Raw genomic sequence first — 14,823 nt, forward strand, 5'->3', positions numbered from 1 at the left:
TTTTGCAAAACACAAAATTTGTGTCACTGCCAATACTTTTGGCCAAGACTGTAAGAGCTGAGTGCTCATGAGGATGCAGGTTAAAATCCTGTATCGTCTCCACCTGGTTCCACCTTTCACTCCCTCCATCCTCCATCTTTCTATCAGATGTCTACTATCCTTGACCATAAAAACAAAAAAAACATAAATAAGAAAGATGCCTGATTATGCTGGGACAGTTCAAAGTATGCAGCTGCTAAAGCTAAGAAAATCCAATCCAAATGTGTCCTCTGTGTCTCTGACTCCTGACAGCTGCCAAATGCTGCTTTGGACATCTCAGACATCTGAAAAACTCTCTCTCCGTGTCTGTCTGGTCACTGCTTCAGTCACATCAGACTGGATGAGATACTCCAGTAGTCCAGTGATCTACGGTCTGTTTAAATCATCAACACCTTGCTCTCTCTTTCCCAGCTGGGAATGTCCTGTTCTCAAATTTGCTTTTTTTAAGTAAAGGTGTTAAAATATTTTGGGCACTGAACTGCACTTGTGTATTTAAGTTCAACCTTGATAAGTTTATCTCTAGTGCCACCTAGTGCTCATCTGCAGGTTACACAAAAAAGGCATGTGTGCAGATGTCATACCTTTTGGACCTCATCTGCTCCTGCAATTTGCTGTACATCTCCAACACTGCAAGAAAAAATGCAAGTGGAATGCATGTGAGCATGTGAGCTTTCAAGCAGTTAAAATTTTTTTTTTAAAAACATACACTACAGTTCAAAAGTTTGGGGTGGATAGGATGTTTTTGAAAGTCCCTTATGCTCACTAAAGCTTTACATTGGAAACATGATATAATTATGTTGTGGTAAACAATTATATTATGTATATGTCTATGTACATGTATATAATAATTTTACAGTGAAAACATAATATTTTGAAATATTATTACAATACAAAACAAAGCTGAATTTTCAGCAGCCATTACTTCACTCTTCAGGGTCCCATAATCCTTCAGAAATCATTCTAATATACTGATTTGGTGCTCAAGCAGTAGTGCTGCTTAATTTTGTGGAAAACCTTTTTTCAGGATTCTTCAATGAATAGAAAGTTCAAAGAAGAGCATTTATATGAAATAGAAGTATTAATTGCCTTGCTGAAGTATTAATTTCTTTAAAAAAAAAAAAAAAAAAAACTTTTAAACATTGCAAGAAAAAATGCAAGTGGAATGCATGTGAGCATGTGAGCTTTCAAGCAGTTAAAATTTTTTTTTTAAAAACATACACTACAGTTCAAAAGTTTGGGGTGGATAGGATGTTTTTGAAAGTCCCTTATGCTCACTAAAGCTTTACATTGGAAACATGATATAATTATGTTGTGGTAAACAATTATATTATGTATATGTCTATGTACATGTATATAATAATTTTACAGTGAAAACATAATATTTTGAAATATTATTACAATACAAAACAAAGCTGAATTTTCAGCAGCCATTACTTCACTCTTCAGGGTCCCATAATCCTTCAGAAATCATTCTAATATACTGATTTGGTGCTCAAGCAGTAGTGCTGCTTAATTTTGTGGAAAACCTTTTTTCAGGATTCTTCAATGAATAGAAAGTTCAAAGAAGAGCATTTATATGAAATAGAAGTATTAATTGCCTTGCTGAAGTATTAATTTCTTTAAAAAAAAAAAAAAAAAAAAACTTTTGAACATTAGTGTAAATACAACAAATAGTAGATAAGCAAGATGTTTGAAAAAGCTCAGGCAGAGGGGCCTGATGTTTGTACCTGGTAAGCAGTGTGTGAGTTTGTCAATGGTGGTGGCGATATTCCTCTGCTGCAGACGGCACTGTCTCAGCTCATCCATCGATGTCAGGACCTACAGGAGATGCAACCACCGATTTTAATAATGCTATTCATATATTTGCTTTTAATGTAACAAGTTCTGAATCAAAGACTAAAAGCAAGCAGGACACACACCTCCTTGCCGTCAGTTTGGAGCTTCTGATTGGTCTCGGTCACCTGACACTGAGGAAGACAAAGCAATTTCAACCAATTATCCGGGGCGTGATCAAAACAGAAACACAAACTATATATGTCTGGATTTTTCCTGACATATTACACACAAGTGGTTGAAATCTTTTTTTAGTTCAGGTCTTTAATGTTTCTCTTTTTTCTTCCATCTTGTTTTATAGGATTTCCTCAAACCCTCATTTTCTCTTTCTGCACCTTGAGTTTCTGGGCTTCTCCGCGCACTTTGAGCAGCTCAGTAATGGAGTCCACAAAACCCTGGAAGTGATGGTTGCACATCTTCTCAATTTCGCGGTCGTGGTTGCGGATCCGCCCTTCCAGTTTATCCATGAAGAGTCCATGTTCCTGTCCATCATAAACAGACCTTCCAGAAAAAATAAGGACAATATAAAAAACAATGTCAAATTATTATATATAAAAATACATGTAGTCTATATTACATCAACGCTACATACAACATATTATACTATTACTGATTATTTATTTACACACATAAACGGACACCTGAAAAGATTATCAAAAGACATATGAAGTGCCTTGTTGCTCTTTAACTGTTTTGAAATTATGCAATATAATCAACAACATTATAAATGAGATTGCTAATTTAGGCCCAATCCCAATTCTACCCCTTAGCCCTTCCCCTTTCCCCTACCCCTCCGTTTCGCGCGTTCACGTGAAGGGGTAGGGGTGTCTCGATTCTCTTTTGGTTGGAGGGGTAGGGGTAAGGGGAAGGGCCAGATAGCCCTTCAAACTAAGATTTTTCGGGACCACACTTCAAACGAAGGGGTATGAATTATCTCGTAAACCGGCTTCAGCGGCAACAGGGCTGCCTGAGAGAACAAAAAGACACAAATGTAAGCATTTTTTGGCATTAATAAAGATTTTAACGAAAAGTAATCATTTGTTTTGTTACATTCAATCGTGAGTTCATATTTACGGTCATGTTACTCAAAGAAACGTTTGCAAAAAATCGCTAAAGTTTGCTAACGTCATATCATTACAGACTGCACGATAGTGCCACAACATATTTTCATGTCTGATCAGGGCGATAACCACCGTAGACATTGAGGGGGGCTAGTCCCCCCAATAATTAGAAATCGCTAAACCCTTTTCTCAAATATTGCCAATTCGAGAGCGAGAGAGAGAAATGAAAGTTGCGTGTATGCGAGTCTGTGCGTTTCTCATTTTAGAGTGAGTTTACTTCAAAAACAGCGATTTTATCCTCTTGTTGCTGGAAAATACAATGTAGTGATTCAGTATTTAAACTGTTATTAAAGGGGTCATATGATGCGATTAAAATTTTTCCTTTCTCTTTGGAGTGTTACAAGCTCTTGGTGCATAAATAAGATCTGTAAAGTTGCAAAGACTAAAGTCTCAAATCCAAAGAGATATTCTTTATAAAAGTTAAGAGTCAGCCACACCCACTGTTCCAGAACACTTCAACCCAAATATTCGGATGTGTGCAGCTAGGGTTGCCAACTTCAGAAAAGGAAAATAAGAGACAATCGTGGTTTTTCATAGAAAAATAAGGGACAGAATAAGGGACACACACACACAGGCCTATTATGTATATCTGATATATATCTCTTTTACATAATTTTTTTTTTTTAATTTCTTATGGAGTCTTATCTCATCAAGGCTGTATTTATTTGATCAAAAATACAGTAATATTGTTAAATATTATTGCAATTTCTAATATTGGTTTCCTACCTTATTATACTTTAAAATATAATTTATTTCTGTGACGCAGCACTGAATTTTCAGCATCATTACTCCAGTCCTCAGTGTCACATGATCCTTTAGAAATCATTCTTATGCTGATTTATTATCAGTGTTGAAACTTGTGCTGCTTAATTTTTTTTTGGAACCTGTGTTCCATAAATAAAACAAAAAGTTAAAAAGAACAGAATTTATTCAAAATATAAATCTTTTCTAACAATATCACTTTTTATCCATTTAACACATCCTTGCTGAATAAAAGTATTCTAAAAGTTTCTTTAAAAAAAGAAAAGAAATTTACTGACCCCAAACTTTTGAATAGTAGTGCATATTTAATACAGAATTTTTATTTTGAATAAATGCTGTTCTTTTTAACACGTTATTTCTCAAAGAATCCTGAAAAAAATATCACTGGTTCCAAACAATAATAAGCAGCACAACTGTTTCCAACACTGATTATAAATCAGCATATTATAATGATTTCTGAAGGATCATGTGACACTGAAGACCTGAGTAATGATGCTGAAAATTCAGCTTTGCTTCACAGGAATAAATTAAGTATAAATAGAAAACTGTTATGTTAAATTGCAATAATAGGCTATTTCACAAAATTACATTTTTTTCTGTATTTTTTATCAAATAAATGCAGGCTTGATGAGCATAAGAAACTTATTTTTTTTTTAAAAACATTAAAAATTGTACTGATCCCAAACTTTTGAACGGCAGTATATAGGCTATAGGCAATCTACCTCATGAACAGTTAAATGTTCTCCCATTGTACAATACAAATATGTGCATTAACCTTATACTATTTACCACCCTACATCCATTAAATGTAAATTGTTTTATCTAGGTATACATTAAAGAAAGACGACTTTCCTTATTGATCACGTCTTCCCTCAGGTAAAATCATAGACTGTATAAAAGGGTAAAATGCACGTTTTCTTGCGTGGCTGGATGTTGGAATCACGTTGTTTGCATTCGCTCAAACTGATTTGCTGAAGTCGAAACGCGGACGTAAAAAAAAATTAAATAATTACTCCATTAGCGCAAATCCCGCTCGCTGTGCAGCGGGAGCGACCTGCCGGCAGAGGATTCCGCTTGTAGTGATGTCCGGTTCGCGAACGAATCGTTCGATTTAACCGGTTCTTCTTAGTGAACCGGTTGAACCAGTTCACCAAATCTGACTGAATCATTTGAAACGGCGAACTGTCCGAAAGAACCGGTTCGCGGAAAAGAACCGAACTTCCCACCACTATCCGCTTGGTCTTAAAGCCACCCCGTTCACAAATCAAACACTTGTCAAAAAAGAATGATTAATTCTCAATTTAGAGTTTGTTATTCGTATGGTCTAGGTGTTCATACGGCATATGCCTTAAATACGGGACAAACTGCGTTCCGTATAGCTTTCATACGGAACGCTTCTTTGATGCCTTAAATACGGGACGATTCTGTATTACAGCTGTTATTGAACTTTAATACATAAAGTTTGCAAAAAACGCACACAATGAATAGCGACTGTAGAAATCAAAATCCGAATCCCAGACATTTTTGGCGATTTAGAACTCCCGGCCGGACACACTTTCTTAGGTCCAAAAAGAGGACATGTCCGACATTTCATTACACCAAATACACAACATACTGTTCTTTTTAGCAGCATCATATGACCCCTTTAATAAAAGTCGTGGGGCAGCGTTGACAAGTGTCTTTGCTCCTGGATGTGTGAGCTGCGTGATCTCTGATATATATGTGTGTGTGTGTGTGTGTGTGTGTGTGTGAGTAAGCAGCGCATTAATATAGGACGGTAATTGAAGGCTCTAATGCACACCAGCACACCAGTATAGGTGTGTGTATTGTAGGAGCTAGACGACATATGGTGACGTGTGACGTATAGTAGTGGTGTCCCAAGTCTTAGGGGAATATTTTTTTTTAGGGGAAGGGGAAGGGGTATAAAATAGAATTGGGATTGGGCCTAAAGTCTCTGTAAAAAGTCAAATCTTTCTCCATTGGCGATGACACTAGGTGTTTACCACGAGATGGCAGTAGAAGATATGAAATAAACACTCCTCAAGAAGCTTGGAACTTCAGATGAATCCAAGAACAATTTGTAAGTGCATATATTTTTCTTTTTCATTTGAAATCAGACCAAACACAGCATATAGCAAGGGTTATTTGAAAATATATTCAGTTTTATCCCATATTCAGCTCTGCGAACAAAAAAATAGTTCTATACCACACAGCATGTTTTCTTGTAGATTCCATATTTAATTTTACACACCTGACTGAGGTCCATAACAAGTTTCCAGTACAAGTGACAATAGAACACAATTAGATTAGATCTGATTCAATTCGGTTTGGTTCTAAGGTGTTCTTCTCAATAAAGACAGTGCCCAGAGCAGTTTATCATCATATGAAAATTAACCATGATTAACAGACAATGTCATAGTGAGGAGGACTGTCAGGGAAACAAGCTATGTCCTTTTCAGTAAAATACAGACTAATTCAGGACACAAACACACCAGCACATGGCTTCACCTGAGCACAGCCTTCCTGTGGCTCAGGAAATGTCGTCCATTAGCACAGTCTTGACGTCACTGATGGCTTCCTCCACAAACACTCACACACAGTAAACACACCTCAAATCCAGGGCTGCAAGGTGAAAGCACTTCCCAACCTGAATTTACCATTTTTATCTAGAGGAAGATGCTGGAAGGAAATGCGAGCACTGTACAGGAAAAAAAGAACACTGGGGCAGACAAATGAGCAGACATGCTCCAATTAGTCATGCAATGCCTCAAATACTCAACACTGACCGATACAACTATTAAACGTCGTTATAAAACAGAAACCACGTTCTCAAAATAAATCTGGCATGACTTGATTTTTTTTCCAATCGAGAAATGCTGGATTGGCCAGCCCTCACAATGATGTACATCATCAATGAGGAGATATTTATGAGGGATTATGAAAAAATGAATAATGTGCATCGATAAATCATGTGTAATAATCTTGATTCAAAGTACTTTTTCCGATTCTTTCCTCCCACTGCTTCCTGTCTCATCAGACACCGTTCTAACGAAGCCAAAAAAAATACTTAATGAATAATGTTAATTTAAAAATACGTTTAAAAAAAAAACTAATAAAAATAAACGAAAATATAACCACTAAACATTTTGGAAGCAAGGGTCATCTTCAATAATCTGTGTTGCACAACTCCCTTAGCAAGAGTCACAAAAACAAGTAAACGGATGGGAACAAAAAGCTGAACAAATTGTAAATAGCCCAGCTGGAGTGGTCCAGCTGTGTGAGACTCTACCGCATCTGGCTCAAGGACACCTCTCAGTCCAGTTATTTGAAAAAATAATAATAATAAGCATCAGGCATCATTGTCCAGACTCTTCCTTACAGATAATCAAATTTAATTGGCCATCACTTCTGGCCCCCATTGTTACAAGCATTATTGGGAAACAGGGTGACGTTCCCAAAACTGAAATGTGATACCCTCCTTGAGAAAAACTGGAGCCTGATATTTTCCCAACACTCCCTGGTAGAGAAATAACGGATATACGAGAGAGAGTGAAAGAGAGAGAGAAGAAGACGAAGAAGAAGCCGTTTCCACTTAAACATGTCACACACTCTCTTTCAAAAATGTCATTTTTTACTTGCATATGAGAACACACAAACATGCTACTTAACTGAAAAGCCATAATGTCCAGAAATGTGTTGTAGCAAATCAATGGACCATTACTTTGCAATTACTCTGCTTTTCTGCTCTGATATGAACACCAAGGGTGTCATAAAATTAACAACTGAAGGCCATTTGTGTCTCCTTTCCTGAAAAACATAGCTGTAAATTCAGCTTTGCCATCACAGGCATAAACTACAGTTTAAAATATATTCAAACAGAAAAACAGTTCTTTAAAATTGTAATGACATTTCTATATTACTGTTAGATTATACTGGATCTGTTTGAACAAATACAGCCTAATTCATTTGGTCTAGGAATGACAACATTGCTCTGAGCTCTGTGTGTGTGTGTGTGTGTGTGTGTGATGTTGACCTGTTACACAGCATTCCTATTCACAGCATTTCCTTTGCGAACTGTCGTCACCCTAGACTAACTTAAGGAAAACCTATGCTTATGTGTGCTATTATGTCATATCCTGTTAGCTGACTGAAATCTAGAGATAGCTCAATGGCAGCTGGGAAACAGAATGGATCGGAAATAGAGCAGAGGATCTAAACTTAGAAGCCCCACAAACACACGTCAGCACCTCACACCAACAATAGCAGTGCACTTTTCTGTCTATGATGTAATAGCATACCTAATGATCAGTACTTTTATCTTTTCAAACTTACTGTACCAGGTAGTTGAGTTCAACAGAGACAAAAATGTGTAAAAAAAAAAATAAAAAAACACTGTCTAGTCTTCACTGTATGCATTAAATACAGATTAAAGCTAATACAGATGGCTGCAACTGAGAGCTATCTGTATGAGAGCCAAAAAATCACTGAAATAAAACTGTTACAGTATTTTTACTATGGTACCAAAACTGGTAGCTCACTAGTACTACTGGTACTGACCACTGACATTTTGGTATCGTGACTACACTAACCACAGGAGAAATGACAATCGAAAATGTCTACCAGTTTATTATGTCTACCGGTATATGGTCGACCTCTATAATGACAGATTCAACAACACTAGGCCACATTATGATATGATCTTAGTAATGATCTCTGGGCCAAAAATGCAGATTAAAAAAAAGCCATATACTAGACCATAAATAGGAGCAAATGCTGAATTGCTTGAAATATCTGAACGTCAGTCATATCAATTTGGCAGAAAATTAAGGCCCTGGCTGTTCTCTCATTCCCTGACTATGGCTGCAACAACTAATTAATAGAATTCATAATCAATAATAAAACTATAGGAATATAGGAAATGAATGTGTACAGTAGTTTATTGTGGAAATCACTTAAACATGGACACACTGCAGCACAACAATTGCTTTTATAATATAATTGCTTTAGAGATTAACTTTATTTCATGAGGTCTCTGCATTCTCATACATTGAAAGCAAACATGTCCTGAACAAAGTTTGGCCCTCGGTTTCTGCTTTATTGACCCTGGACAAGATCCTTCTCTGATAGCGAGGGCAGAACTCCATCTGGAGGTTCTGAGGTAACGTTAGAAGCTCTAAAAGAGGAAATAGTCGTACGAAGTACACTGGCTAAACACTGAAATCTGATCACTGTCTAACAGAGGGAAGAGTGTGCAGTCACTGCAGTTCATGACTCGATCACGGTCTCATCTCAAGTACTCAAATAACCTTTCACTTAATTAAACTTTGGGATTTATTTTGTATAAAGTTAACCAACAAGCACCTACAAATACAATTCTAGCATGATCATTTCTAGCACACTAAGACTGTTGTGTTGTTCGAATGGGAGAGCAATGATCATGCTCACATGATGTGATTAACTGTAAGATACTCAACTTCTCACTAGAATAAGCACAAAACAAGTTTATGGGTCTGTTCAGCCAAGGCAAATTCTATTGGGTCATTCCATGTCAAATCAACCAAATTTCAAAAACTTCCCTAGCTCAAATTTTGGATTTTGCTAATATTTTTTCTGAAGAAAGACAGACATGTAGGGACGTAACGATTAACCGTGAGCCGGTTGAAAATCGATTCAAATGTGAGACGATTCAAATCGGTTGAGATGCTAAACAAATCGCGATTCATTTAGGGGTAAGAGTTTATATGAATGTATGTCTGAGGGGAACTTACTGTCTTTAGAAAAGTTTAGATGGTATTTCTTGCATCTGTATAATGCATATTAAATTTCATAAGTGCAGCTCGGCTTTGTTTACAGCGGAAACGCTTTAAGCGCCACCTGTTGCCAGAGAGTGCATCTGCATCTCATTCAGCTCTTCTGTTTCTGTTTCATGCAGATATTTTTTATGCATAGTTTCACAAAACTGAAGTCAAACCATTCTGTTTTTGCTTCAAATTTCGAAATTATGCAATCTAATTTAGATTAAAAACTGCTCATGTTGCATGTATGCAGCATCTTTATTTGGATCATGATTAAAATGCAGTGGTTGCCTCTAATTTTAAATGGAAAGAGCACAGACAAAGCCTTAGTTTGTTTATATGAAGAGATTTATTTTATTTGTGTTATTTATTTGATTTTTTTTTTTTATCTCAATTTAGTTTTGTTATTTACATTTACATTATATTTAAATTGTCATTTAGCAGACGCTTTTATCCAAAGCAACTTACAAATGAGGACAATAGAAGCAATCAAACCCAACAAAAGAGCAGTAATATGCAAGTGCTATATTAGTATATTATTATACTATTATACTATTATACTATATTATTATAGTGTTATATTTCAATTTCACAAAGAAACGTGCAGCATTTTGTCCAAGCAATAATAAAAGGACTCATTTAATTTATAATTTGTCTTAAATCTCATTTTGTAAAAAAAAAAATCATGAATGGAATCGAATCGTGAAATCAAAATCGTGAATGGAATCGAATCGTGAGTTGAGTGAATCGTTGCATCCCTACAGACATGTATAGGGATGAAAGCCAAAATAATAAATGTCATGGATGAATATTTACTGAGTAATCCACTATTTGTTGAGGGGGGTCAAAATGGCAATTTTCACCTGAGATTCGAGCCAAATTACAAGAAGGTAAAAATGACTTCAGAAAGATGGCAGCATCATAATGTTATTTTTACACAGAGATTGGCAGAGATTCTGTGCCTTTGCAAAAATCACTTGTGACAGTATAAGAGCATCAGTAAGAATGTGTCCAATCAGTAACGGAAAACAAATGTAGCAAACAATTATGAAATAAAGACAGGAAAAAAAATGTAAACGAATGTCGCCTTGGTGAGCATACAAGACTTCTTTCTAAAACATCTACTGACCCCGAACTTTTGAGTGTATGAAACTATCACTAACTCCTTGGTTCTAGCAACAGCACAGATAAGAGATAACAAAGATGCATGGAAACATGCTAAAAAAGAGGCACGTACCAGGAACGGCACGGCACAGAAAAACCTGAGGTCATGTGGGAGGTGACAGAGAGTGGGATTGAAAAAAAGAAGAGAAAGGTAGCAGCAGTCACCCTAGAAACTGTAAATTCCTCTGTGGGTCTAAACACAGCAATAGTGAGGGCAGAGATGGGCCACAGTGCAACAGCTGAGAGTAAGAAACAAATAAATCCTTCAAGCTGAAACAGACTGATAAATGATGAGTGTAGCAGTGCAATGCCAGAAGTAAAGCACTGAGCAACACAGAATGTTGCCCAACCTCTAGTTCAAACGTCACAGATTTTGCAAGTACTTCTTGCACACAGCAGAGCACAAAATGTCAATCTTAAATCTAAAAAAAATTAATTAGAGAGCAGTTCACAAGACTAAAAGATCACAAAGATTAAAATTAAAGATGCACCAAGAAACCGGTCTAAAAATATGACTAAAATGTCTTGACATGAGCAGTTGATAGTAGCAGCCCCCCACTATCTTGGTTATGGGTCACAAATATGAATAGGATATATGAATGTGAATAGGATATGTGTGATATGTGAAACGTTAATAGGATATTTCTTAAATAGTGCAAAAAAATACTTTTGCATAAAGCTCCGTACATGCCAACAGGAGTTGCAGGGGGAGCACTGATGTATATGGACCAAGTGACAAACGGGTGCACAAGTAATTCATTTGTCTTTTTTTTATTTAAAGTCAAATCAACTAAACAAAAACAACAACAGGCAGTTTGATTGTGTATAAAACCGAGGAAGCCATTAAGCGCTTATCAAAGCCTTAATCTAGTAAACCACCAAGTCCACTGTGGAGAGAAAAGGAAAAAATTATTTTAAACACTTCCCTGGTACCACCAAACAAAAACCTTCGACAAATTAAAGCAGCCATAGCACATTGGACATCCTTCAACCTTCAAAAGCATCTCAGAGTTTTACAGCGGGGCTTGTAAGTAATCTCGTGTGTGTGTTTTTGCAGTGACTCAGCTGGGTGTGGACCTGGCTGCACCTTTGTGGTAAATTGGTCTCTGCTTCTCTACTGAGGTTTGTGACTGCAAACACATTACACATAGGAAACCATAGCCAAAACTCTGCTCTGCTTAGCTGTACCTGATTGTTGCTGCGGTCATTAAAACTGAACAGAATAAAGCAAAACATTTAAAATTCTAGTAAAGCAGGGCTCCAGACTGCGACCATTTTTTCTGCCGGTGCGAGTAAATTTTGTGCGCGGTCGCACTGGAGCGACCACCACGTTGTTCAACTTGCACTGCCATTTCTGTTGCATATGAGAAACATTAAACGGTATGGAAGCCCACCAGTGAATAAAACATTTTAAAAAAAAGGTAATTGCGACTTTTTATCTCACAATTCTGACTTTTTTTCTCAGAATTGCGTGATACAAACTCGCAATTCTGACTTTTTTCTCAGAATTGCGTGATATAAACTCGCAATTGTGAGTTAAAATGTAGAGCCCGACCGTCTTTTGGAAGGCCAAACAAAGTAGTTTCGCTTTCACAAATAAACACACGGCGGGCTAGAGTGAGCGGAGGCCGGCTTGAGTGAGCGGCGGCGGGCGGGCTTGAGAACGGCGCGGCCGGTCCGCTTCACGTCGGGCGGTTCTTTGCCTCCACATCATGCATTTAAAATCCTTTAATGCACGGATAACCGTTGATTATCCCTTACATATGTCATATCTCTCTGAAATTAAAAGAATACTGCACATAGTAATCTCTGAGTTAAAGGGGTCATATGATGTTGCTAAAAAGAACATTATTTTGTGTATTTGGTGTAATGAAATGTGTTTATATTTGTTGCATCCAGTGGGGACATAATTACGGATTATAATGACTTATACTGTCTTTTTACATGTTGCGTTGCATCGCACCACACAAACATAAAACCATGTCTGCATTTGTGATTGAAGAAATGATAAACAACAAGTGCTACTCTACACTGCTCAAAACTCGCGTTTGAATCGTCAGTGGCAAATGCTTTAAGTCTATTTATTATCAAAGCATTCGTCAGTAATATGTGAACGATTCTTGCATTGCAGGCTGATTTAAGGAGTGCCCCTAAATTTTCTGCTTGTGCTACTAAAAATTTTCAGTCAGGGGCTACAGTGCTCCTAGTAAAAATAATTAGTCTGGAGCCCTGTAAAGTCACAGAAATGTAGCTTCCTATGTAGCTTACAGCTCAGGGCCCAATTGCAAGAAATGTCAAAAGTTAAGAAAACTGGAATAATAAAAAAAGAATACAAGAAAAACCAGTTATATAACAGAAACTAAAGAAAGTGTATTGTCATAAAGGGTTTTTATAACTAAAGGGGTTTCTTGCAACTAGCTGCAGACCTCTGCTCCAGTCTTGGCGCCCTAAAGGTGGAGATCCATAAGTGATTTCCTTCATCATCAAGGGTATTGTTTGCAGGTTAACTGTGTGTGATTGCAGCTCTGTTGTAAAGGTCATAGGTTGCCAGTCTGAAGATTCCCCACTGTTCAGCAAGTAAACGGAACGAAATGGAGAAGAGGCGAGACAACTGATTGGTGGCTTGTGGAATGAATGCCAACTTCCAACTGTGAACATCGTGTGTGCATGCTTTTGTGCTTCCAGATTGGTTAAAATGTATAACTTTAGTTGCCTCATCACTATTAATATTACTTACATAGGATTAGGGGTTAGTTCTAAATCCCAAGCCACATCTAGGGACCAGAATATCATGCAGACATAGACTTTGAAGAGCCTAAACCACCTACCAATTAATAAAATATGAAAATGTAGCTCATCACATATATATATATATACATATATATATATATATATATATATATATATATAACCAAATATTTTTACAATATTTTCTTTTAATGCAAGCCATGGAAATCCTATGAAACATTGATACAGTTATCTGCCTCTGTTCTTTAAATAAGCAGCCTTTGAGAAATGTTTCAACACGATAATTGCTAAAGTGCTGTGAAGTGTTTGTTCGAAATTCCTCAGGTGGATGCAGGAGAGAGTCCAAAATATTTACAACATTCCTCTTGACATAACTGGAACGAAGAACTGTGTTTCCAAAGCTTCAGTCCTCTCTTCCTTTTTGAAGTGGTTAATCACCCTACAGGGGTCAAGACAGCAACTGCCTACACAAAGTCCAGGAAATCAAGGACATTGAAAATACACAGAACTTTAAAACTTTTAAACAGAAACAAGAGAGAGAGAGAGAGTTTGCGACTGATCAGTCAGTATTTGTAGAACAAACAATCAAGTGTCTAGCATGTGACAAGAAACCTGACTACTCATTCCTGGTACTCTGAGATGCACACTTTTACATACACACACACTGAAGAAATGTACAGCCCATAGTCAAGACTAAATATTATTCCTTCAGATTTTCTTACATTTGAGCTCTAAAGGATGATTTATACTTCTGTGTCGGACCTACGCCGTAGCCTTTACACCGTAGGCTATGCTTCAGTTTTCATTTATACTTCTGCGTCGTTGTCCGCGTCGACGTACAGTACACATGCAAACCGCTAGTCTGCAGTGTCCACGGGAATGTTGCTGGTGTAACCCGCAGTACCACGGCAAAAGCCGAAGAAGAAGCAGCTCGTCGGAGAAGCATTATAGCTGTGACGGCGGCAAATAAATATCAAATCATTATTTAAAACTACAAAAAGGAGACAACAACGGAACAGGAGAAGATGGCATTCTTTCAATCTCCACAAGGACTTGTACCATGGCAGATCAACATTGTTTGTCGCAGACAACTACTGATGTATAATGCTATGTAGACTTATTCTTTGCTTTGTTTTATTTTATATAAGGAGGTGTAACATTAAAATATATTAAAGTGCACATAAACACACACAAAACTCAAGTACATACGGAGGGTGGGGTTCTGGCAGACCAATCACAGCGCTTGCGGTCCGCGTAGAATTGACGCGCTGTTAAATTTTTGGAGAGGTGCACATCTACGGCGTAGGATGTGTGTCTATGCGTAGGCTACGGCGTAGGATCGATGCAGAAGTATAAATTGG

General features: G+C 37.1%; 1 protein-coding gene across 3 annotated transcripts in view; it reads right to left on the bottom strand.

The window, feature by feature from the left end:
- The window catches only part of LOC107691897 (exocyst complex component 6B-like), a 106,850-nt gene that overhangs the window by 86,917 nt on the left and 5,110 nt on the right, over positions 1-14,823 (bottom strand). For all 3 annotated transcript variants that reach the window (XR_001634590.1, XM_016490734.1, XM_016490735.1), the window contains exons 2-5: positions 2,208-2,373; positions 1,959-2,006; positions 1,767-1,857; positions 621-666 (exon numbers count right to left, since the gene is read on the bottom strand). Coding sequence is in view for 2 of the 3 variants with exons in the window: in XM_016490734.1 (XP_016346220.1) it covers positions 621-666; positions 1,767-1,857; positions 1,959-2,006; positions 2,208-2,373 (351 nt within the window). In the remaining variant the exon portion in view is untranslated. The remainder of the gene's footprint in view (positions 1-620; positions 667-1,766; positions 1,858-1,958; positions 2,007-2,207; positions 2,374-14,823) is intronic.

This window comes from Sinocyclocheilus anshuiensis, unplaced genomic scaffold (genome assembly GCF_001515605.1).
Source record: "Sinocyclocheilus anshuiensis isolate Anshui unplaced genomic scaffold, SAMN03320099.WGS_v1.1 scaffold426, whole genome shotgun sequence".
Taxonomy (NCBI): domain Eukaryota; kingdom Metazoa; phylum Chordata; class Actinopteri; order Cypriniformes; family Cyprinidae; genus Sinocyclocheilus; species Sinocyclocheilus anshuiensis.